General features: G+C 33.6%; 1 protein-coding gene across 1 annotated transcript in view; it reads left to right on the plus strand.

Annotated features, from left to right (window-relative positions):
* Window positions 1–1,015: 1,015 nt before the first annotated feature.
* LOC119637208 (protein sprint) overlaps window positions 1,016–26,890 on the plus strand; it is an 81,571-nt gene continuing 55,696 nt past the window's right edge. Inside the window, exons 1-2 of the mRNA XM_038033066.1 lie at window positions 1,016–2,931; window positions 9,938–10,466. Of these exons, the coding sequence (XP_037888994.1) occupies window positions 2,063–2,931; window positions 9,938–10,466 (1,398 nt within the window). The 5' untranslated portion in view covers window positions 1,016–2,062. The remainder of the gene's footprint in view (window positions 2,932–9,937; window positions 10,467–26,890) is intronic.

The raw sequence follows: 26,890 nt of genomic DNA on the forward strand, positions 1-26,890 counted from the left end.
AAATTAATGAATTATTAAAATCGTTTCTAATGCATCGGCATTGTTTTCGTAATAAAAATAAAATGTTTTTCAATTTTAAATAAATATTTATTCAATCAATAAAATATTTTAGTAACCCCTAAGGGATATGCAAGGAATTAGTTCGTGCCCGGCAACAAAACTTTGCGATCATTATGTGCGATAATTATTGTATTGGAGTCATTGGAGTGAACAGCTTTTGTCCCTATTAAGACTAACGATATAGTTCTATTTTGGCCAGTGCACGCGAACTTGATGATTACGATGATGTTATGCAAGCCTTGATTCAATACAAACATATTCCTCTTATAGTATGCAATTAATACTGTTAGCTTAGGATAAGCAAACAATTTATGCTTCGAATTTTTTAAAAATCATTCAATGGAGAATGCATTTACAGTTAAATATTTCCACTTCCCTCCACAGATTTTCCAATCAGTTTGGCGTTTATCAAGTGACTACCAAGCAAATAAGACGAACTTGCAATATTTTCAAAATAAACACACTTACAATACCGTTAACAATAAAAAATCATATTAAGTTTTATTTATATTTATCATCAAAAAAAAAAAAAAAAAAAAAAAAAAGCAATATTTATAAATTACTTATTTATTTATTGAGTGAATTTCCTTTTTTTGGAGAAAATAACATTTTCTTTGGAGCACTTTTACTCATCCCTTTATTCAAAGCAAAGAAATTATATGCTTAGGAAAAAAGCAAAGTCTAGGCATAGCCGGGCAGACAAGAGTTGCCACTATCACTGTTCACTGTTGGCGGGTTCAAATCTCAGTGCGGTAGACGAGGCATGTTTGGTCATAGTTATAGTGAACAGCTCAGAACAATTATCCATCGAGGACCCACTCCCTATTTCCTTCCTATTTTCGCCTGACCACCATTTTCTTGGCCATCATCGTGTTGTACGTATATTCGATATCCCCTTCAAGGACGCGTCATATATTTAATTACATATATCTATATATATATATATATAGAGAGAGAAAACAATGGAAGTCTGGGTAAAGTAAGAATTATTTTTCGTTTAACTAAGGTTTATTTTTATTAAAATGTGATTCTCTGTTCATTATAATTGGATGCATATATGACTAGATTAAATAATAAATTTTCCTTGTTACACGAGTCTATTAATTAATTTTTGCTACTTTCTGAACTAACTTGGCTTGATGAGAGTGATGCGAAAAAAACTACATCAAGCTTGATTTCTCTAGACCAAGTTTTAGCAAACATGACTATTAACACTGGAATTAATTCCGCTATGAACGCTGATCAAGAATATATATATATATATCTATGAATCGGATGCATATTTCCAAGATTTACAATCGTTTCAGAAATTTAATATATCCGTTTGGCTACATAGGAGAAGAAGAAAGATGCATTTATGTCTATAGGCAGACAGACTTTAGAAAAAACTACCTTTTGAGTTACGTAATGCGGACATAAAAACTTGGTTTCTATTGGCAAACTACAATTCAGCTCATATCAGAATCATAATAATAATAATAATCAATCATGTGTACGTATGTGTAATAAAGGCATTCTGTCACGTTTCCACATGTTTGCAAAATGTAATTTTGCGTGTGTGTGTGTGTGTGTGTTTTTTTTTTTTTTAAATTTCTTTATTCATGGTAATGTTGTTATTGTTGTTATTACTATTACTGCATTTAAATAAATGCAGTTGACCAGCGGTAGTTAAACATGCCCACTGAAACAAACCGATAATTACTTGAAAGCTATTTCTTTCTTAATTGGGAAATGCTCGCAATTTTATGTGAATAAAACATTACTTTAGCGTTCGCTATATAGTTTAATAACATTTAACTTTAAATAAAATGATATGTTAATCAACCCCTAAAACAGTATCGTGTAAAGTTCAATGAATGTATATGAAAAAGCTAATCGTTTATTCAATATAGGTAAAGAATGAAAAATTAAAAAAACCATTTTTATGTTTCAAAGACATAAAGTAAAAATATAAAATGTTTTATTAAGAGATACGAAATAAATAAAGAAAAATTCATACAAAATGTCAAGTGATCTAACTGCGGGTCCGCTTTTAAATAGTAAAGGTATCGATAAAACCCAACAAACAAACACAACTCAAAATTTTGCTGCTACGACGATCACAGACAATGATAATTCCAAAATTGAGGTTATTGTTTTATCGAAGAGCGATAAAACTTTAATGAAAGCCATAAATACCAAAGATGATACGCTACGAAAACGTGCTTCCCTTGTTATTGTACCGCAAAAAGATTTAGAGTCGCCTAATTTGGAAGAAACGCGATCGCTTAGAATGAGTGATTCAGAAATTGTTAACGAAAATTGCAAAGAAATTATCGAAGATTGCAAGACGATTGAAAAATTATCGGTGAAACTATTAAATTCATCGATATGCTCAAATCATTCTTCTACCGATGAAGAGGATATGGAAGAGCGGAAGGCCGCCTTGCAACCAGATAATGGCAATAATATAGTTAGGAATCGTAATTCCATAGCCAGTGTTGATAGTTGCGTATCGCGCTCAAGCAGCAGCACTTCAGAAATAACAACATCAGGTGATGACGTGGCTTTAGATGATTATCAAGATTTGGAAAATAGTAATGCCATCGATGAGCTGGAAGCCGAGCGAAAGAACTGCATATCGAATGCTTCGTCTTGTATCGACGATTATTCGTTGCGTGAGAAACTGCATAATTTCGTTAATGCCAAATTAGATGGTAGCTGCGATGCGAGCAGTTCAACAGATGTCGATGAAGGCAATATCATGGATGGTGAAATGGAAAGTAGTGTGAAAAGTCGCAGCTTACCATCCTGCGATACATTATTAAGTCCTCAGGAGGCGCCGATGGGACGAAGATACGGTGAAGTCTCTCAATTTATGAGTAATAAACGGTAAGTTAATATATCTGATAAGGGGTAGAGAGCGCCCAAATTTGGGTACATTTATAAGAAGGCATTTTAAATGCTATTAATGTAAATTAGCTTCTGCTAAACATTGTTATCTGAATTATTACCCATTTAATTAAATTGTGGCATCATGACTTTATTGCTTTCATCGTTAGTCATCTAATAATTGTTGAGTGTTAGAGAGAAAGAGAGAGAAAGAGAGAGAGACAGATATAGAGGGGAAAAGAAAGCGAACGAGAACGAAAGAAAAAAAAAAAACACATGATTTCACCTATACGAATACATGCATACATACGTATACATACACACAAGCGCATAAACTTATCACACGACTAATTGACTACCGCAGCAGCAAGAGTCACTTCACTCCGTTGAGCCATGAAAGCAAAACTTTTCCGCTATATGCCACACATAAGTTAATGGGTCGGGATTCTATTAATGTTAGAAAACGGTTTGTTAAATAAAGGCATCAGCAGCAAAAAAACCATTTTTGTTTAATTAATGTTGTTAAGCGCATATAAAACAAAGTAAAAAATACAAATTAGTTCAACAGTACCGCACTTAGCGTTTGCTCCATAGTTACGTTCGTAAGGGTATATTTTTCTATAAAGAGCTTTTGAAAATGGACGCGAAGTATTCTTTTGTGTGTGGTTTTTTTTATTTTTATTTTTTTTTTTTTTACTTTTTATTATATTATTTTATATCCAATTATTGCAGACAATAAAAACCAGGGCAACAAGTCTTTGTTGTGCTCAGTACGTGAATGATTGTTGATGTTGGTTGGATGGATGATATCTTTTTTAATTTTTTTTTGTTTTATTAACTACGAAACGGTTCACTTTAGTGATAGTAACTTTATTGCGAATTATTGACTTCGGTTGAAAATTTCGCATTATGAAATGACTAAAAGTATGCTATGAAATGATAAAAGGATTTTATGGTCCATGATTTTCAATTTCCTGTCTTTTCGTTTATTGTTTTATCACTAAGGTGTTAATATTCTGCACTGTACAGTATGGTGATAAATTCTATTCTATTTATCACTCCATACTATAGATGAACATTTATTTACTTTATATATGTAGGAATGATGAATTCTGTTTTCAAACGATATATTATTTTGTGTTAATATATCACAGAACGTAAATGTGAAAAATGAAATCATATGCGTCTCTCTATTGCTTGATGATTTTACAAGCACGACTTAATTGCCTTGCGTGTGAAAAGCAAATTTACCCTTAAACTCCTGCGTCTAAACTTTTGTTAGGCTAATTTCGAACGTTAGCATTATTAGTCAAAATGATCTTTATCATAATTTCTCCCGCAATCAGCAATTGAAGGACTACTCATTTGTTTTATTCATTTGTCTTCATTTTTTTCTTCGCTTGCTAAGTGGAGAACATTATTGTTTCCGATGGTTGCTCTGTGGGTATACCTAACATTTACATATGTAATAGGATTTTTATCATCTGGTTATCAAAAGTGCTGTTTCATAATTTCATAATGCGAGTAGTACAGTTTTAGAAGATTCGAGAAATTCTAGAAAATTTAAAATTTTAGAAAAAAAAAAAAAAAAACGCTTTCACTGCAAATAATTCACTGCACGACAAAGTTGTCGTGCGAACGTTTGTGTTAGAGAGTTTGACTGACAGGCAGACATGTCTCGATGGACTCAATGTTTGATTCTATTCAATAACTTATCGACTTTGCAGAATCTGTGAGGTTTCCTTCTGTGTGCTGCAGACGTTTTCGCACAAAAAAGTACGATCATCCAGGTGAATTTTGATCGGTACAGACGTAGTCTCATCTTCATTTTATGCTATGGGCATGTCCATATTCTCACTGATTTAACCCATTTGCAATACTAATCTGCTTGCAGGGACTTACAATGTTTGTGGCAAATCTAAAAGCCTATGCTTACGACATGCATTCCATCATCGGACAGACAGACATTACATAGATGGATGGACATGCTTAAATTGATTCAGGATGTGATGTCGCGTCTCCTCTTGGATGTTGCAAACGTATTGAAAAAATAAATATATTCGCGAAAAAAAAAAACCAAAAAAAAAAACTTATTCGTGTCCGGCTGTAAAATGATTTACTGCAACCATTTTCGTAAAACATCAAAAGGAAATTTTAAATTCAATTAATAATTTAATCTGATTTTCTGCTTACACCCTGGAAAAGGAATCTATATTTTTATTGTTATTCTCTTCCTTTTTTTTTTTTTTTTTTTTTTTTTTTTTGGTTTATTCTTTCTTCGTTCTTGTATTTCATACATACTAACGCTGAACGATTATTACTTTATAGGAAGAAAGGTTTTCAAAAATGCCTTAAGGTGAACTTTCCATAGACTCTATGCATGCTGTTGTGATGGAATTGGAAAATTTCGTTAAAAAGTTTAAGCTATTATTTCAATTGTTATTGTATTGTTGCTGGTGCTTTAAAAAACTCGAAAAACCTGAAATTCAATTACAATACAATCAAAACTTTCATTCAGTTGCCATTTCTAAGCAGTCACGCAACTGTAAAATGCAAACTTTTTTCAAGTAATTAAACAGAGAATAAAATAAATACATAATAAACGATAAGTAGCAACGTTTAAAACGTTTGAATAATAATTGAATTCTGTGTTTACAAATTCAAAAAACAAATGCTTGCTTGTATTTACAAACATTTTTATTACTTTTATATATAGGGACATAAAAAACACAAACAACTCATCCACACCGTTTAAATAGGCGAAAGGTAAAAATTATCAACTTAACTATGAGAAGATGTAAATAACATTCTTTGAATCCAATAACATGTCAGAGCTTTACTTATTTCTTTAAAACTTCATTCATTAATCCCTCAACTCAATTCTATTCTAATCGTGCGGTCGCCTGATCTATTTAGCTTTTCGCTAACTATATACATCAAATTTAGGGAGAAACTTTTGTTCTTCAAGAAAGAGTAAATTATTTCAAAGGTAACTAACTAACTGAACTGAGCTGATTTAGATAACGTTAAACGATTTCAAAAAAAAAAAAAAAACAAAAAAAACTTTAGGCTGTCTACAACCCAACCTCGATATATTAAGAGAGAGCATTTTTTGTAATTAGAAAAAAATATCGCGAGGAAAAATGGTTTAAATCTTCTCAAGATAACGCGAGCAGACAATAAGATTTTATTGTAACGTCCATGACTTGCGCTAGAGCATAGGCGCACCTTTTCTTATACTGATCGAGTCCGACAACGATGCTGGATTGAAAGCTTGTCCGTCTATCTGTCTAACCGTATGTTAGTCTAACGTCTGTCCATTTATTCTTGTATTCAAGCTATAGGTCTTAATTTTCGAGACACTTCGATGAAATTTGACCTACTGAGGTGGTTAGGCCGAGGGACGGAATCATTTCCATGAAAATTATGCATTTACATAAAAATAATGCGTACTTTATGGTCATTTTTGGTATATATTAGTTCAGCGAAATGGTGTAGGGTATGTAGGGTATGTGATGGTGGACCTTGCCCGACTATAGCATTCTAATTTTTTTATTTATTTTTTTATTTTTATTTGCTTAACTGTTGATCGATCGATGACGAGTGTAAGAATTCTCAAAATATTTCTGACTGACTATATCAAGTTTTAAATCAATTTCAATTGCTAGGCAATAGAAGTCCAAAATTGATCTCTCCTCACGAATTTCCCGAACATAGACGAATCATTCTCATTTGCGAATTCTGTGAGCTATCGCCATCGATTGGGCATTAACGCAGCACATGATCAGTTCGTAGGATGACAGGCAGCTATAGGATGGAGAATCCTACAGCAGAAAGCAATTGTGACTCGTAAAGGTAATGATCGGGATATTCTGAGATTTTGACACATTTTGTTTGAACGTTGGTTCTATTTAAAAATCACAAGAGTTTGCTAACAGTTGCTATATCTATTTGTCGTCCTGCGACCTTGTAAAGAATTCAACGATAAACTGAAAGGATAATAAATTAATAAATGATAAATCGAACGAAAATCTTGCACTGATTTACTTAATATGGAGTCTATGGGATCGCTGATGAATATTCCATCAGCCGCTATTAAAAAAAAAAAAAAAAGAAAAAAAAAAAAGAAAACTCGATAAAAACCTGAACATGAGTTTATTTAATTACCCAACTATTACACATATTTGTTGCTATTTAACTTTCTAGCAAACTTCTCAGCCGGAATACTTCTATGGGTTTGTTCTCATTTAAATGCATGCAAATGAAAGCCAAGCAACGACTCCCCACTGTAGTAATGAAAATCTATAAAAAATTGTGTTTGTGTGTGATTGAAAGTATATTTTATATATTCCAAAGTCCATACATATATATTTTTTGTTGTCTTTTATTCCATTGTCGAAAAGTTGGTTTGCCTTTGTTTACAGTTTTGCAATTTGCTTTTCTTTCTCTCTGTTCAAATGATAACCAAATAATCATCTCGTACACGTACCCGTCTCTTCAAACAAGTTAAAAACTTTGTATGATTTCCTTGCTGTGCATGATTTCTTCTCCATTCGTGCATTCTTAACCGGATATTTGCGTAAGGACGAAAAATATTTTGCAAGAAAATTTAAAATCAATATTTCTTTCAATTTGAATTCAAATAATTTATAAAACTTTGTTCAGTAATTATTATATAGAGATAGATACGCGCCCCCTTAAAAGGGATTTACAGATATTAATTAATTATTCATTATTTGGATCTATTTAAGCTCAAACTGAACTGAACTGAAATGAATTATCTGCGTTTTTATGATAAGTATAAACGATCGAGGGAGTTTTGTAAATAGTAGGTGCACAATAAGTTGTGCATGTGTTGAAATTGATTACTTTATAAAATCGCGCCTCGCACCCTCTTTAAGATTGGGCCTTTAGACGAAAAATTGAATGCAAAAAAGCTTGACAATCGCCGAAGAAACAAATTTACGCTGTTATCACACTAAAGAATTTACTTTGAGTTTCCGCCTCGTTACGCACTTTTAGATGCGATGGGAATCACGTTGAGAATTGGAAGAATGTATTTTGTCGGATAGAAATGTACCAAGCCGGGCTAGGGGGCAAGCATAAGCATAAGCGGGAAAGATTATGGCCAGAGTTTATTCAAATCCGCAAAACAATGTTCATCGATTACATCGCTTAAAGAGTGTAAAACGATAATAGACGTGGGCTACGGGGTGTCATTGTATGAATTGAATATCAAAATCCGTCGTCACATTAACGCACCAAAGCATTCATTAAAGCATTTCACACGCAAGCTCGTATAAATTTGGAAAGAAATTGCCCTCGCGATCCCAGCATTCAATAGATTTCGTTCTCACCGTCTATCTATTATTTATTTGAAACCCCTAGAACAACTGTTTTACGGCAAAGGCTCAAATGAGTCTTTCTCGTATTAATTCCATTTAATTACAATCAAAATTGACAGATTAGAAGATTAGACAAGATTGAGGTTAAAAACTGAATATAGAATTATAAAAAGAATGAAATATACTTATGGAAGAGGGCAAGCTGCTTACCAATGACTTCTTTGAGCTGATCCACTGTTGATGGTAACAGCCTCGAGAGGTCATCTTAGTTGTAAATAAAACGGCAGTGACGGTAATAATATGGTTTTCTGATCTGACAGTTTTGCATGGACTAAGAAGAAGCTCGAAGAGAAAATGGCTGCGGGAAAGCAAAAAAAAAAAAATTAAAAAATTCTTGCAAACAAAAAAGCTTGCGAAACGGATTTTATTGCTCTTATTAGGTATCTTTCTTATTTATTTTCTTATTGATGCCCAGATTTTAAATGTGATTTACGAAAATCGCCTAGAAATTCGTTATCAGCATAGTACCGTACAGTTCGATAAAACGCCTACAGTTGATAATTTAAATTCGAACTTCTTAGCTGTTCTTCCCAAAACCGATAGAAAGTATCAAAATTAGAAATAATTCTATAATATTTTCACTTCTTTACCCACCTGTTCTTTTACAAAACTGATGATTCAAGAAAAATCGCAATCATATTCCCTGCAGGGTTACGTAGGCTTGCCGCGTTACAGACACACAAATCTAAATTAAAGTTTAAATTCATGGTACATAAAGTACATCGTGATGCTGCAAACGAAACGGAATATTTATTATAAACTATCTTCGGTTGATGGGTATTTGGCTTTAGACGGCAATGCCAACTCTTAATGCATAGAAAAGCGCCTGCGACGTTTTATCAAGGCAGCAAAACAATGCAAAAATGGCAAATCCTAGGAACACAAAAAAATATTTATATGAAAGTAGGAGATGATTTATTGCTGTACGTACTGAAATTTATATTTATGTGCATGTAAAAAAACGTTATCCCCGGTCCTGTGCTAAAAGAGATACGCTATTATTTGAAACTAATTTGAGAAAATGTTTTTCTTGATTTCCTTACGTAATTTTTATTATCTTCAAGGAAGTAAACATACATACGCAAACCGTACATACACATACACAGCATCACCTGGAGCGCCATAGACAAATTCCTAACTAGGATGTGTCAAGAATTGCGACGCTTAGAAAGACAACGGGTAGAGAGCAGAAGGAGCGGAAGCCTATTGTGTTTCACTGAGAAGGTTCCGCCAGAGGACGCGCGCTAATTGCAACCAACTTTCGCAAAGTAATACCTAACGGTGGTCCAATGGAGGACAGTTGTAGACGAAGAGTGTGTGTGCGGGGGGTGGGTGGCTACTTTTTGTACATAGGTGCCACAAATGGCGAATCGTGACGCCAGCACGGCGCGTGTCAGTAGTATCTCTCGAAGACCTCTATCTCCAGCTCGCATAGCGAACAAATAACACACATACGTACATACATACGTACATACACACGCGCACGCACACAAACGCACATACAAACGGACAGACAAAAGAAAATTAGGTTCTTGTAACTGTATTTATGGACATTATACCCCAACAATAATAATCATAATACAATTTGCTTTTATTTACAGATCTTCCGACTCGTCTGTAACCACTTTATTAGGTCAGCCGAATCAACTTAAATCATCTTCAAATTTTACAAATTTAAACAATAACAGCAACAGCAATAATAACAATAGCAGCAATAACAATAATAATAGCCATCAAGTTCTACCATTTTGTGGTTTAGATTCCATTAAGGGAAGTGACAATAATGGTGAAGATCTCAATGGTTGTTCGTTAAGCGTAGGAATCGGCGATGGTAGCAGTGCTGACGGTTGCAGCGGTAGCGGCAGCGGTGGCAAAACAAATTCATCTTTTAACGCAAGTCCTAATAATGGAAATGTTAATGCATCCGCTGCCAGCCGATCAGCGGGAATGGTGTCAAGTATTAATCCCCCAGCAACAACATCAGTAATAATGCCACACGATAATGCATCAGACCAATTTCAATCATTAGATGCCAATGACAGCTCATGCTGTGGTGACGGACAATTCGAAGATGATATGCAAGCTCTTCTGCCCAAATGCCAGCGACTTTCAAGAGATGAACTTAGTCAGGTGAGTTGCAAATAAATATCCATCAGGCAAATAAAAATGCTTGACATTTTAATTGGAATATTGTCAAAAGAGACAAGATATAAATCGCGTCAGGTATCAAACTCTCAAACGAAGGCAAAATAAAAATATTATTAAGAGAAATGTTTGTTTAAAAAACTTCTTGACTCTCATTTTATGTATGTAATGCACTCGTGCTAAAGATTTTCATTTTATTAAAAAATGAAAAAACAACATTTATATATATATATATATATATATATATATTTCCTTCATTTTCAATAACCTCCACCAGCAACCAGCAACCAGCAACCATTAACCAGTAACCCATCTAAAGCAGAATGAGTCAGTAAGAGAGGTTTTCGGTGGAAATCTCTTGCATCGTTTTTCAATTGCCTTAAGCTCTATTCTATATTATTATTATTATTACTATTATTATTATTATAACAAAAATTCTTTTATGCTTTCTGGAAATCCTTGAAGAAAAAATAAAAGAAGAAGAAGAAGAGAAATGTCTCCTATTCTCTCTCCTCCTTCTCACTCATGATTATAATCATTATTATGCTGTTGGTTTTTTTATTATTTATTAAAAGCAACCCTTAGGCGAAACAGAAATTTCTAAATTTCTACTTTAACTAACGCCGTCGCATATTCATCAGGCTCTCGTTTTATTTTGATTCGTGTTGTCGTATTATCTGCCATTCACATTTCTGTATTTTGCATTTGCTTCAATCGTATGTTTACAGTAGTTTATGAACAATTACGTTAAGTAAATATTTGTTTGGTTTCACAGAAAATAAATAAAAAATTTACGAAAAGCTTTACGTGTGTAAACAAATATATTCATAGACTTATTCTACTTTTCTCTCTCTCTCTTTCTCTCTCTCTCTTTATGTACAAATCTGAATGAATATTCATAGATTGAAATTTTTTAACTTACTCGCGCGACGCTTTAGATAAATCTAACGCTTTTATATTCCCGCACTAAAATATGGCAAGACATTATTAGGATCTGCCATTCAGATTACAGCACAAACATAATCTGGATAATACTTATGGCCGACTGTCTGTATAATGCCCTAGAATGCATAAGCCAGCTGCTTATGGTCATAGAAGGTTTTCGGCGGATCAAGTTCCCATCCCAGCATGGAAGCATTCAAAAATAACCCAAATAGCCCATAAAACAAGTTCGAAAATATTATATTTTCTCTGCCCGAAAATATAATTAACATTTTGATTTTATACGATTATAACTCACATAATCACTAACATAAAGGAATCTTTCGAGTTCTTTTTCTTCTTTTTCTTCTTTTTTTTTTTAATTATGATATCTAATAAAATGGAAAATAATTTAAAAAATTGTAATTTAATTATCATTAGCATTGAAACAAAAGCATATTTAAAACATTTGATTGTTTTGGAAATTTAATAGCTAGCATATGCGTGTCATTACACTGCAATTTATTTATTTTTTTTCTTTCTGCTGTTCATTTTTTTACAGTACACTATACCGTCTCACAAGCGGTTAAAGATATCCACGTCTGATATCTGCGAGTAATTTTAAATTGCTCATTTCGATCCCAATAAGGCGAACGCTAAAAAAAAAAAAAACTAGTTCATCATATTCATAATATTTACAATCATACATCAGGACATAAAAACTCCATAAATTGTGAGAATTTTGTTTTTTTTTTTTTCGTGTAACATTCACATATGACTCCGCAAAATTACTTTATTCATTTGCTTATTTATATGCAATAATTTTTTTGCTTATTTATTCATTTATTTGCACTCGATATTCAGCTGGAATAAATTAAGAGCCGAATTAGACTAACTCTCAGAAATGCCTTTTACGCTGAATATTATGACTAAGTTATTAATAGAAAGTTTGTGAAGAGAACTAAATAAAAAACAAGTAAAAATATTTTAGGGGGCCTCGGACCGTCATTAAATACCTTTTATCACTTCGCTTAATAAAGGTGTTCATATAATGACTTTTCAAAATAAGACATTATATCGGAAGTGAGCATAGAAATGGCCCGATCGGAACTATTGCCAACATTGTTCGTCCTTATGCTAAAACATGTCGGTATACCGAAATTCGCCGTTATATCTCAAAAATTGTCATCTATAAGTTGAACACCACAAGCAAGACGGACAGACGGATAGACAAGCTCAGAAACAATTTCTAAATTGATCGGCGCCATGAAAGGTGGATCTATCTCATATTCTTCCAATTGTTATAAACATCCGCGCAAACTTGATATACCCGTATTTATGAGAGCTAAGCATTTATATTGCAGAAATATCAAGCATTCAATATTTTATAGTAAAAACGTGCCTATAGCATTAATTGGATATAAGAAGTAATTTGCACCATGTAAATCAATTTTGTGGCCTCTGCTCCATATATAAGAATTTCTATAAGATGCGTACATCGAGTAGATAAAAGGCAATGTTCACAGATTCAAATGTCAATGAGCTTTGGTCATCCTTAATTGGTCGTAGTCTACTTTCGTCACTACTTTCTGAGCATCAGCGTGTTGCACAGACAGGGAGACCTACCTCCACTAAGTGATTGGTCATATTGCCTGGTCCAAATTCGGTAAGGTTAATTTTTATGCCAAATTATGACCGAGTTTTTATAAAAAAGTATTGAAAATTGAGTCTGCACCCGACTGTACAATTATTACTTGCGGTTGTTCCAAGTTTCCTAGCTATTTGAAGCGTGCTTATGAACGATTATAATCATTTTCAAACTTGATTTATGACTATTCGCTCAGAGTACGTCTGTCAATCGTTTCGGGCGTAGGAATTGTGAACAACGAACGTACACACAGGCAGGCGAGCATGGTTAGATCAAAATTTATAAAATCCCTCTCATCAATTTAAGCCTATCACAAACCTTGTACTGTACGTGCATTGAGATATGAACATTATTTCCGAAAATATGTCAATTAATATAACAAAAGTAAACGAACTAATTTGCTATAGCAGTGTGAAAGCAAACATTTAACTTAATATAATAGATACGTCGCTAAATGTTTTAATAAATTTGTAAATTTGTGTTAAAAGGGCAATATTAACCATCCAACTATGGCAATACAATTATTAGCTTTTCCAAGTGTAAATGTACGTGATTTTACAAGTATATAACAAAGAAAGGATAAAGGATGTTTTTAAAGGATATATTTCGTTACTTACTTAGTGCATATGTTACACTACTTTAAAAGAGACATATTCACATTACGCACTTATATACATACGTCTAATACAAAATATAAATACCGTGTCTAAGGGAAGAAGAAGTTACCCCGTCATCATATTATCTGATTCTTCTTTCATAGATACGTGAACTTGTGGGTGGAAGGAGTTTGTTGAACCACAATGGCCATATATGTCTATATATCTATACATATATATGTCTATATATATATATATATATATATATATGCATGTCTATATACACGTTCTTTATATGTGTATTTATACATTGTAGTGTTTTCGAATACACTTAAAGAAGTGGGTAATAATACCATTACCAGTGAGCACAAGTATATCAAATGTAAAAGCCATAATAAAACAGTATAAACATATAAAATATATTTACATGCATGCCTGTGAATGTATACGATTGTGTGATTGTGTACAATTGTATGCAATCATATAAGGGTACACACATGGCACACAATCACTAAAAACAGAAAAATTGAAAACTCAAGAGATTCACTTAAACTTGCAAATGATATACACAGACTGCTATCGATTGTTGTTACGCATGCATATGTTATGCTACCATAGGGGTATATATATATATATATATATATATATATGTATACATATGAATACATTTAAATTCTTGCAAATTGCCTTAGTGAAAAATTTAAAAGCAAATAAATCTTTTCAAATATATTTCGATGTATGTGTGCTCGTATGTGCAATTGCCTTCAGTAAATATCTACATAGGCATTTACATATATATGTATACATACACATTTTTACATTATAAGTGGAATACGTTAAAGATTCGTTTTCTTTTTAATTTTTTCCGTTTGTACAAAAGCACCCAAAAGTATGCAATGCTTAAATTTAATATAATTTTCACTGCATAAAATAAATCAAATAAAACATGTGGCAAAGCAGCAGAACAAGTGATGCCATACTCGCTTACCAAGCCATGCATACATTTACAAACAGGTTTATTATAGCCTCTAGCCTTTAGATATTTATGTGAATAAATACATGTATATCTACATATTTTTATATATACCTAAAGTATGTAAAGTGAGACTTTGTTTTATTTAAATAATTTTTGTGTGTTTGTGCAAAGATGTGTGATTTACCATTCATGTAAAAATCCGCCGTAAAACATATTGATGAGCTACACGAGCATATAAAATTAACGGCATTAGTTTACAATACTCAGCAAAAGCTAGCTTATGCAACTGGAGAGGTGGATTTTTTTTCACATCATGCATACGATTAACAAATAATAATCAATAAAGAGTAAATGGTCTCAAGTTAAGTCTTAAATTAGAGGCGATTTATCAATTTTGATGAAAAAGACGGCGAGTTCGAATTCACATTAAACAGATTGTTGATAAATGTTTTTGGGCAATAATAAGGCGAAGTTTTTGGTAATTAATGTCATTTTCCTGAGAAGAATTATTCTGATAAGCAATTTCGTATTGTAAAGCAAACTCAAAATATGTATTTTTTCAAAGAAATAATTAATTCCCCACCAAAAGCTGTCTCGTTTCATCGATTTAAAAAACTATTAGTTGGCGACCATAATACCCGCTGTATAAGCTGGCACAGAATTTTCAGTCTTGCAAAGAATAAGCAACAATGACCAGAGGTGGGGGCTATTGTATTCATCATAAGTTTAATGCTGACGAGATGGAAATAGTAGAAAACAATGCAAATAAATTCGACCACCTCGCGAGAACTTTAGATACTCATCGATAGCCGTTTATATTATTTATAAGAATTGCGCTTTACTTTCTTAATTTCGGGCTAGACGGCTAGCCGATCCGGAGCTAGTTTGAATTTATAGATTGTCTTTGTAAATATTTATACCAAAGCATAACTGTAATTGCTTTCTAAGCATTTCAAAAACAAAGCCATGGGCAAGTGGAGTTATAGTGTGATAGTATAACCTTAACAGATTTCAGCTAGAATCGATACAACCTTTGATTCCATTGGTACGAATTGTGCTGCCAAGCTGATCAAAGTGCGAGAAGGCTGTCCAAAAGATCAATTTATCTGCAGCCAAATTTCGTAAAGCTCCTAGCAATTCTTTCTTATAATTTTCAATTTTCGCTTCGATTGCGAATATATATATATACATATATATAACTGATTTCACGTTGAATTCTTTTCGAAAATCAAGAAGCAAAGTGTTTGTTGTTCTTTCCTTTTAATACAAATGTATATCATATATGTCGCGAATAGCGTTAAATACTTTCGTCAAATATCGGAAATATGTATATGTGTGTTCGTAATCTATCGTATGTGTATAATCTAAAATTCAATTTTTTTTCTCTTATTGAAATTTTTCCGGTATAAATTGTAGCGACTTGGATTATTAGGATAATTCCAGAAGTATTCGACATCGACTTAATAGAAAAATGTACAAAAAATATAGAAAAAATTATTTTTATTTCCCAACGCAATCTGCATTTAGTTCCCACCAATACTCCACAGTTTCAGCACTAGGCCTGTAATGAGAATCATCTTGTGCCCCCCAAATAAATAATCACCAATAGCTGATTTATTGGCAAATCTTTTTCCACCCATCCATTTTTTCACCTTACGTGACAGAAAATAATTTCTGCAAAGCGTTTAAATTTGGAGCATAAACCTTATCCTCTGCAATTTGGTCATCGTGATAACGTATGTACGAATATTCGGTTTTAGTGAAACGCAAAATTGCCTTTTACTAAATGCGACGTTTTTATCTTGATTTCTCATAATATTCGTCGATAACATTGTTAAACATGGCCGGCAGATGCTGTCAAAGTTTTTTTACAGTCATTTCATTTATTCGCTTCTCACATATTTCGGAGCATTTCATTTTAACTATTTTTTCTCCTTTGTTTCGTGCGTGATAATGCATGAAATCAAAATTGTGTTCCTAGTGGCTCGTGGCTCGTGAAAAAAACCAAGTTGGAATCTTTTTTACACAGATGGATGAAAATTTTCTGGTCCGCCAACTGCTTGTGCAGATGCATAGATGCTTCAGGGCAGGATCTGCTCAATCACATATCTCACGAAAGTGCTTCAACTTTCACAACCAAAGCCAGAGTTATCCTTCACGCTGCGAATCTTTCCCATGTAAAAAAAACTCAAAACCTTCATTGCTACTGACAGTTTGTCTGCATTTAAAACTATACGGAATCCTTCGGCTTCGAGATGGAACACCATCAACAAACTAACGAATATCATTACAACACCCGGCGAAAAAATTGAAACGCTTTGGGCACCAAGTCATCTCGGTTTATTGTGGAATGAGCAGGTTGATCGAGTGGCGTGGCGATCAGCATACATCGCACCTTCTGCACCTCTAATTACGGATGATGTCATGGAAAAGTTGGATCATCAAAGATAGATTGGAAGAAAAGTCAAAGAGAAATTTACAGAAGGATATCTACAATACCATCATCGGTACTGCTCTGCAATTAACCCTCAATTAATTCTACCTTTATATCCAAAAAATGTTAGGAAAGTCAAGATTCAAGCATTTTCGAGAATTCCCCTCTGCAATTTGGGGGACAAATTCTCACTATAAAGCACATTCTCTGTGACTGCCTTAACTGTTCCTTGGCCAGAATAATTGCATTTGGAGTAACTAATCCTATGGGGATTCTAAAATCAGCTACGGGAACAGAATATTAATACAATATCTTACTTTATTAAAACTGCTAGACTTAATATCTAATGTACTTTTATAAATTAGAGCCGATAGCCTGTGTTGCCTAATGCTGAATGTCTTTTTCTTTTAGTATAAGAATTTATTTCGGTCAGAGAAATTTTCATTAACATATTTCAAATAACTTTATATAAAAGACAACTTAATCAAAATGATCTCAATGATTATTTGATTTAAGCAGAAAGTGTCATGCTAAACGCAACTCACTTTTCGTTTCAACAGTAACAAACAACAACAAGGACTGCTTTAAAGTCACATTTCATACAAAAGTAAGTTTACTGCACACTGGACTCGCACTCAACGAATATTTCATATGTATATATGCATCAAATGAGGATTATGTAAATGGATATTTTAAAGGATGCGCATGTTTGCACAATCAAAAATATTCTTAATTATTTTGCTTGAAACTTTATACCGATTGCCGGAAGATGTAAATTCGTTAGCATAATGCTGGCTGTGCTTGCATTGTTGTAGCGCCTAAAAGCAACCAATGAAAATCCAATATATGCTTATGAGAGGAATGAGGGATTTCAATTCGCTTTACTATTTAAAGCCCTGGGCTTCGAAAGAAGCATCAAACGAAAAAAAAAAACCCATGAGCGTTAAATTACACGACCACGGCGCCTTGAATAGAGAGTCAGTGCTAGCGGTTCATTCCAATTGATTCTCTGGTGAACAAACGACTGAGCTGTCACTGTGGTAAAGCTTCTTAATAACTGGTTTACCGCGTAGTCAACGAGAAAGACTCGGGGCGATGGTCGCGGATTCGAATCTCCGCGCGGCATCCGTAAGTATCTACGTACGCAGCCTAGTAACATTTACGACTTGTGTTCGCCTCTTAATAATTTAAACCTAAAAAAAAAAAAAAAATAATGAAGAAGAAAAGCATACGGTTTGCCGTCACTTTTCTGTTTGTTTCTGCTTAATATTCTTCGCTGTAGTTGTCATAGTTTAAGGCTTAAGCAAAAAAAATAAACTTCTAGGCGATCTCAACTCAAAGAGTCTGCAATATATATTGGAACTGCAATATATATTGGAGATCTCCAACACGTGGAAGCACGTGGTAGTTGAAACTGGAGATTACAGTTTTAAAAAGTTTCGCTTTCAATGAACGACACACTTTTTTTAATCTCATAAGCATAAATAGCGAGTTAGGTACAGCTGGCTATAGACCGGACAGATGAGATGAAGCAACGCGAACATTTAAAACGATATTATTATTATTTTTATTTTTTTCCCCCTTTCTCTTGATCAAGATTGAGAATACATATACATTTGTTATAGGGTATAGCGTCTCTTACGCTTACACTTTATAAAAGATATATAACGAAATGGCTCACTTGGGCCTTGTTCTTCGTATTAGCGCATTATTGGGTTCATTGTGAAATTATTTTTATATAATGGTGTGACCAAAGAACAGAGTGAACTTTTCATTTAAACTACTTGGATACTATGAAAACTGTTTTTCTTTTCGTGTTTTGATACTGTTGTCTATCACATCAATATAGGATTCCATGTCAATATACTCGGCTACTGTTGGGTTGCACGCGGTTTTGCAAACATACAAAAATGAGTATCACGTCTGTGTAGCAACCGGACTTTAGGAGAGACATCTTTTGCCGAAGATGGGACTTTGATCTACGCATAAGACCGATTAACAACCAATCGAACGAATATTATACAAAACGTGAGCCAAGACTGAGAAAACAGCGCCAAAATCGCTCAAAAATCAGGCTGATGGTAAAAGTTTTCTTCCAATATTTGCGGTTTTTATGCACTATGTATTTTTTCAAATCGGGCCAAATTGTTAGTAAGGAATATATATTGAATTTTATGAGAGCGAAGATAGATAGTTCATTTCGATGAACATATGAAGATTTTTCGTTTTATGAACAAATTCACTTTATTTTTTGAACATAGTGGCATCGCATTCACATAGATTCGATAAAAGTTTGTATCAATTTTGTTGTACACTCCAATCTACGACATTACGATTCCTAAGATAACCATTTCTTAGTCTTACACTTATAGATATTTATTACTTACTTATGCTAAATAAAACGATTGTAGTTTACTCTACGGTTAAGAAAAAAATTTTCAAAATGATAGGTACCCGCAAATGGTTTTCTACATCAAAATTTAATTGTCTAAAAAATTTATTGCGAATGCCTGGCAATAGAAAACGCACAACTAAAAAACTCGAAAGAATATTTTATGCAAATCTCAATACTATTATGTTTCTCGTGCAATGCTAATGTGCTTTGAAAGATTAAAGGGAAAACTGATGCTGAAATCTCGGGTAACAGGTAGCTAAGGAGGATGGTAAAGGTTCGTAAAAATATGGATACGAGCAAAATAGATATTTTGCAAACATTTGTCTTGGATACATGTTTCCGCTTCATATTAAAATAAGTATAAACACTTTTGGCCGGGGAAGAGAGACAGACAGAAAGAAAGAAAGAAAGAAATAAATAAATCACATAAAAATCACGAAAAAAAAGGAAGAAAAAAGCAACCGACACAATATTACCCAAAGGGATTTTCTACCTTTATTCACTTACATATATGCGACTTTTTTTGTAAGCATGTCGAGAATTAGCAAACCAAAATAACCGGATAGTAATGCTAAGTCACGAAATCCGCATTAGAACCAGAAAACAAAAATAATAAGAAAAAAATCATTGTACTCGCACTCATGTGGCTATGCATACATTGCAGTCCGTGCTATATAGACCGAGCGAAGAGGGAGGCTAACGAAATAACAACAAACAGACCTTATTAGATGGCACTATGACATGTGTTGTCGGGGATGAAAGCAACAGGAAACCGGACATATGCATCTACATATGGGCAGAGTCTTACAAAAATAATATACGTTGGACTATTGAATTGGCAAACTTGCATAAATAGCAAAAGAAGTGATAACCATAAGCAAACTGAATATTTTAAAGTAAAAGCATGAAAAGAGAATTAGAAGAGAATTTTAGAAAATAATAATGACTTTTAAATCGCTTGTTATACTTGTGGTTAAGTGTTGCTGCTTGGACTGCTTGGTAAACAAGTAAGTAAAGTTTCCCATAAAATCCTTCTTTCCATGAAAATGGAAGCAATAATATCGAGAACATCAAAGAGAATAAATAGTTCCGGGTTAAAGAAAGAGAGAACGTCTATACTATCGCTACTACATACACTCAACCATATAAAATTGGGTTAATGGAAAAGTTGTAAGTGCTTGCTTCTATTTTATTCAAATGTCTGCGAATACTTGAGCTTGACCATCGCGATATTCACCGTTCACCCTAGAGATCTGCTTTCGCTGGCCGATTGGAATCATTAATATAAAATTCGAGTAATCCGCACTGACGTTGTACTCATCATGTTTAGAATTTTCCGTATAAGCCATAAGCAATTTTTCCCGCAATTTCGAATCGCATGCTATTTCCCAAGTTCAGTCGACCCAATACGATAAGATATGAAGGCAACACAGAGAGCTTACGCCTACACGCATATTATTATTATTCTTATCCAAAGTTTGCCGAATTTCGCTATGTACTTAAGCATGTCTTCAACATTCTACGCAAGATTTAATTAGATAGGAGGAAGAGAGCGAAAGGCCAAAGCATGGCAAAATGACTTTGCTTTTTTTCGTGCAATAAATACTTTCATGAATGTAGCTCAAGTTTATAGCTGAACGTATGGAAAAGTCTGTTATTGAGCGTGATTGAAGAAGAAGAGGAAGAAGGATGATGTTTTTTTGATCCCCGCTGACAAATAGAAATGACGTCGCTATTATGCCAACAACCCAATAAAAGGATTAGAAAAAAGATGCTATTAGTATGCGTAAGCTTTTCACCACTAATGATGTTTATATATAAACAGACTATACATTTTAATAAAGACTTTACTCATCTACCTTCGAAAGGAAGTTCTCTTTATGTTTGTTATTAGCTTGTCGGATATTTTAAAATTAACTTGCTTGCACATACTGACTTAAGTATATACGCGTACAGATACAAATTTCCTATATACGAACATTGTCAAGAGTGAAAGATGAAATAATCTTTAAGTAAGGGTTCAGACAATACATTGCCAACAATAAAGATAATGATGTTGATGTTGATGTTGATGTTCATGATGATGCCTGGTGACGTTAACTGTAACATATGTTACATGACGCACTAAGTGGCTACTGTCACCTTTGCCATAATATTATTCAATATTGTTTTAGTAAAAGATGTTTGCTTTCGAAATACTTAAACACACAGGGAGTAAGCATTCATCAAACAGTTATTGGAAACAATTTAAACAACAGTCAACAGTCAAGCTTTCCACTTGCAATCCCTATCACATAAACATGAGGGTAAAGAGAGAGGTAGAAAGATTGTGTTTTATCATTCCATTGAATTGAATATTCATAAGTTCAATGAAATTGTATATAAATTCAAGTGCGCTTCATTCACTGCCTCTTTCCCGCATCATTGCAATGGCCCAAGTGTAAGTAAACGCAGGCAACAGCTGTTCGAATACTTCCTTCTCCAAATAATTGTTTCCTGATACTTGAAATTAGTTCGCAACTGCTACTGTTATAACTGCTGTTGTTAAATGCAAATTAATTTGCCAGTGAAATCGACATCTCACACATCCTTTAAAGGACACAAGTATTAAACACATTTGTCTTGTATTTTTTCTTCAATATATCTGAGTTGAAAATTATATAATAAGTCCGATTTGAATGAACTTTCTCTGTCTAAGTTTTAAATGCTCATCGCGGTCGTTGAAGTCGCATTTGCACAAAAGTCTCGTATCTCTTCGGATATGATGCAGATTTAGTAAATAGAAACGCTTTGCACCACTCTCACTCAGTCTACGCCTGAGGTCGATTGAGATCAGATGCTGATGTAAACAACTATTTCAATAAGTGCTCTTTAAATGATGCCCTCAGACTTATACATCGTACAAGCGTAGAAACTTAAGTACCTGCCTTGACAATATAACCCACAAGTACGTTCTAAACACACGGCATTGTTTTAAAGAGAAACTTGCAATTTTAAGGAAACTTGTTTAATTTGTACGAAGACGTCTCCTTCAAACTCTATGCAGAGGCCCAAATACTCAAGAAGCCTGTTGAACGGATGCCTTTAGTCGTCTGCCGAGATATGCTTAAGAATGGCGCTTCATGGGTTTTGCATTGCGCCCATAGGAGCATAATGCTTTTCTGTTGACGTGGCCTCTCAAATAAATAGAACTCTCGAATGTCGGTAAAGCCGGGGAATAAGGGAAAGATGATTAAAAAGACACAAGTCAAGTGTTAATCAGAGCAGCTTTGGATCGTAACGTGAACACAAATCTTTTCAGTGTCAAAACGATGCACTCTAGCCCCGGAGATGTTTGCTTCCGTTTCCATTAATTTCGTTAAAGATTTAACGGATCATTCTCAAACTCCATAGACAATTTTTACGACCAAATATCCTCTGCCGCACTAAGATTTGAATTCTCGAACACTGAGTTGGCAGTCGCAGACACTTTGTGAACATAAGTTGCACTGAAGTAGGTACGAGTACTCAATAGCTAGCAGGCTTATAAATTGAGCATAGATTGAAATGAAATTGTTCATCTCCGAAAGTCGAAACTGTGACTTGGGCGTTGACCTATGAATAAAAAAAAAAAAAAAAACATAAGACCAATAGAATGTTCCATTATACATAAAGTTAAGTTGAAAATGGTTTGAAGGAGTAATCAACTTATTAAAAATATCATCAATTTGCCAAATTGACAATGACGCAAGAGAACATGTTATGCGAATTTTCCTCTGACCGCATAGTTTAGCTCATTAAAGTGGCAAAATTTTTAGTTCAATGCTACTCATTACACGGTTGTTTGATAATGTCTGGTGCATAGGCATAAAACTATATCTATAGAGATATTACACATAATGCAATATAAGTATGAGTGCAAGTAATTCAATGCGTGTAACTCGTGCCAGATAATCGATTCAAAGCAAAAGCCTAACAGTTGTTTTAGTTAGTTGTGGTCTACAAGTTGTAAAAAACAATTTTTATGTGGTTTTCGGTTTCGTTCTATTTCATTTTTTTTTTTTTTTTTTTTTTTTCTCTCTCTTCTCTAGGCTTCATCGTCTGCAATACTTCACATATGTGCATATATATGCGTTCACTACTACAAATGCATACATATGCACGTACATATTTATATGTTCAAAAGCAATTATTGTATCTGTGGTTACAATACATTCACGTTCCAAGCATGTTGCTTTGCGTGTCTGTCCGTTGTCTGTATTATCATGTTTTTGAACAAAGTGCACAGCCAAGAGATGTGTAATAATTCAGTCGTCGTGTCGTGTTAAATGTTTAAAACAATCGTTTTTTTTTTTTTTATTTATTTTTTATTTTCAGTCTATGAAAAAACACATGAACGAACACACTAGTTTAGCGTATAGATATTGGGATGAAAGCCGACTTTACCTTTGAACTACTGTCTAAACTGCATCATAGCCATTGAAGCACATACCACTATAATTTAAAAATTTTCTACACTATTGCGGTAAATTTTTGTGTCTTGTTGCACGGATGCTCTCTAGAGACTACACATCGGGATTTCGCGGTGAATGTACGGTTACTCGTACTTTGATATAAAATAAAATCGTGTAAATTATGTTGTTGTCGTCGGTGTACGTGTTTTGTTGTTGTTGTTGTTGTTGTTGTAACCTTCACCAAAAAGTACTTTAGCCGTTTTCTTATTGCTCTTGTTTTACTTAGAATTACGCTTTGGAGAGTGTCTTGGCTTTATGGAAGGTCTAGCGAAGGTACGCTACCTAAGTACGTAAATTTACGATATGCATGATACGAAAGAAATTTTAAGAAACTTTAAGTAAGAACAAGTCGCCATCTCGTTTTCTTTTTATTTATCATTTTATATAATCTAAGCAATCACTCAGAGGATATCCTCTATATACGTGTATAGGAGCGATGATCAGAAAGAAGTGGGGAAAGAGAAAAAGAAACAGGCAAAGGCCGCACCACTCACTATATCCACGACACCTCGTATGGTCAAACCGCATTGAGATTTAAGTCCCCAAACACCGACATGGCAGTAGCGATTGTTATCTAATCGGGTTTGGTGAAATCTACTACACCTTATCGAGACCAGTTTTCCTTGATTAATCCAGTCTAATCGTGGAATGAAATCCAGTTAAGTTGAATACCTTCAAATCTTAACAAAGTGCTCCTTACTCTGCTTAGAGTTTAAGATGAAATTTGTGATAACACCTTCACTTTGCCCCTGATCTATTCTTTCAGTTAGAGAGTTACTTTTCCCTTTTTCTTGGTTTTTTCCTTTTTTTTTTTTTTTTTTTTTTTTTTGAAAAAAATAAAAATGGCAAAAAGTAAAGTAAGCAAGTAATGCTCATGAGTTTGTCGCTTGAATTAAAGGTTTAACTACGAGTACACGGGCTCGAGATCGAAAGTCGATTACGATTTCGGAGAAAATGTAAGAGAGAACGTGTAAATAAAACGGATTCCATGAATCTTCCATAGAGCTGGGGAAAGAAACGTTTCGAACTGTATATTTCATTGGAATATTCTAACGTCGTTTTTGTACGCACAATAAAATATATGTTATATCGCTTTACGATTTACGATCCTCGTTTATCGTTTCTTTCTACAGCGTATCTACACATATCTATATGCACCACCAATCCAAAAAAAAAACGATGTTATCATTGTGTGTGTGTGTGTGTGTGTGTGTGTGTGTGTGTGTGTGTCTTGTCACGTGGGCTATCTCAATAACGAGATTCGCAAATCGATCTGAATCTGATCTGAATATCTTCGCGGTTAATTAAATCATAATATAATTATCAAAATCGCAAAACTCACTCAAGATCGCAGCATTCTAAGCACACATTACGTAAAGGCGTTACCTCAAAAAGTGATTATATTCGAGATTCTGAAAAATATTAAGAATTGATTTGCTGAAGACCTAGCCATCTCTATTGTGCATATGATTAGGCCCGATAATTTAGTTTAGTTTACCCATTGTAACATTTGGACATAAAGATTGCGTCTTAAACCGCATATGTAAGTAACTTTTTCCATGTTTTGCACTAAAATGTGAAAAAGCAGTGAATAGAAGCGCATAAACGCCGACATGACGATAAAATTTGTCACAAATGCTTTAGCAGGTATGTTTCAATAAAGACAAACACACACACACATATATATATATATATATATATTATATATATATGTGTGTGTGCACCTGTAAAGCTTGGATAACGATTACAGCGACAGATGTTGGTATTAATGGTGTTAATAGAAAGGTACGCATTGCGACAACAGAGTATAACAACCACAGCAACAATAATAACAACAACAACAATAACAACGGTAACAAGAACTCGACAAATTTTACAAATTTAGTGATGGTGACAACAGAAAGTATCTAAAAAAACGAAAAAAAAGCAAAAAAGAGGATAACAAGAAGAAGTAATATACAGTTTCTCATGTTTCACATTTGCCTGATGATCCTTTGGCTCTTTCAATGCACATTGTAAAGATATTCAAAAAAAAAAAAAAAAAAAAAACATACGGATACGATATACCCATGATAAACCTAAAATTGTTTCATTGCCAAATGGAAAAGTGAATTTTGCTACACCTTGGTGTTGTTGGGTACCATAAGTGTTTATATATTTGGCTGTCTTGCCTGCTTGTGAGGCTTTAATAAAATAAAAATAAAAACTGAAACTGAAACTTTATCGCAAAATGTTTGCAACAGTCTGTTGCATTTGTTAACTTTATATTTCAAGTGTCTAGTTATTTGTCTACGCTCACTAGTTTGTCTCGAAATACAAATACATACACATATTCATATACGTACATTTATATAGATTTTTTGACACAGCCTTGGCCATAAAACTGCAAACACAACAAACAACTACTACTACCAACCTACCTTCTCTTCGATCACATATACGTTAAGAACGAGCTCGCCTACAAATCCAAATCCTACTCATGCTTTGTAAATTGTAGACAACAGCAATCGTTAAACAAAAAAAAAGAAAAAGAAAAGTTGTTAAATATTTATTTACTATATATTATGACCTTAACGAGTGTCGAGTAGAGCTTACGTGGAGTTCAAGTGTTGTTCGCTCTCTTTTCTACGGTTTGTTTTTGATTTGTTTTGAAAACAAGACTTCTTTTCTTGCCATTAAGTAACGGAAAAAATTAATTTAAAAAAAATAAATAAATAAAATACCATAAGATTATCAAAAACTTAATGCGTATATGAAAATGTTTAGTTGTTGAACTTTGATGAGATTAATAAATGAAACGAAAAATTAAGTAAATAAACTAGAAAACGTACTTTGCTTGCATGCATTCACACGCCCAGTCTTCCAAAGGATATTAAAACAATTTGAAGTTCAAAGCGAAGTAAACTCCACACTTGAGGCCACACTTAGCACATATTTAAGCAAAAT

The sequence above is a fragment of the Glossina fuscipes genome, unplaced genomic scaffold, assembly GCF_014805625.2.
Source record: "Glossina fuscipes isolate IAEA_lab_2018 unplaced genomic scaffold, Yale_Gfus_2 43, whole genome shotgun sequence".
Lineage (NCBI taxonomy): Eukaryota > Metazoa > Arthropoda > Insecta > Diptera > Glossinidae > Glossina > Glossina fuscipes.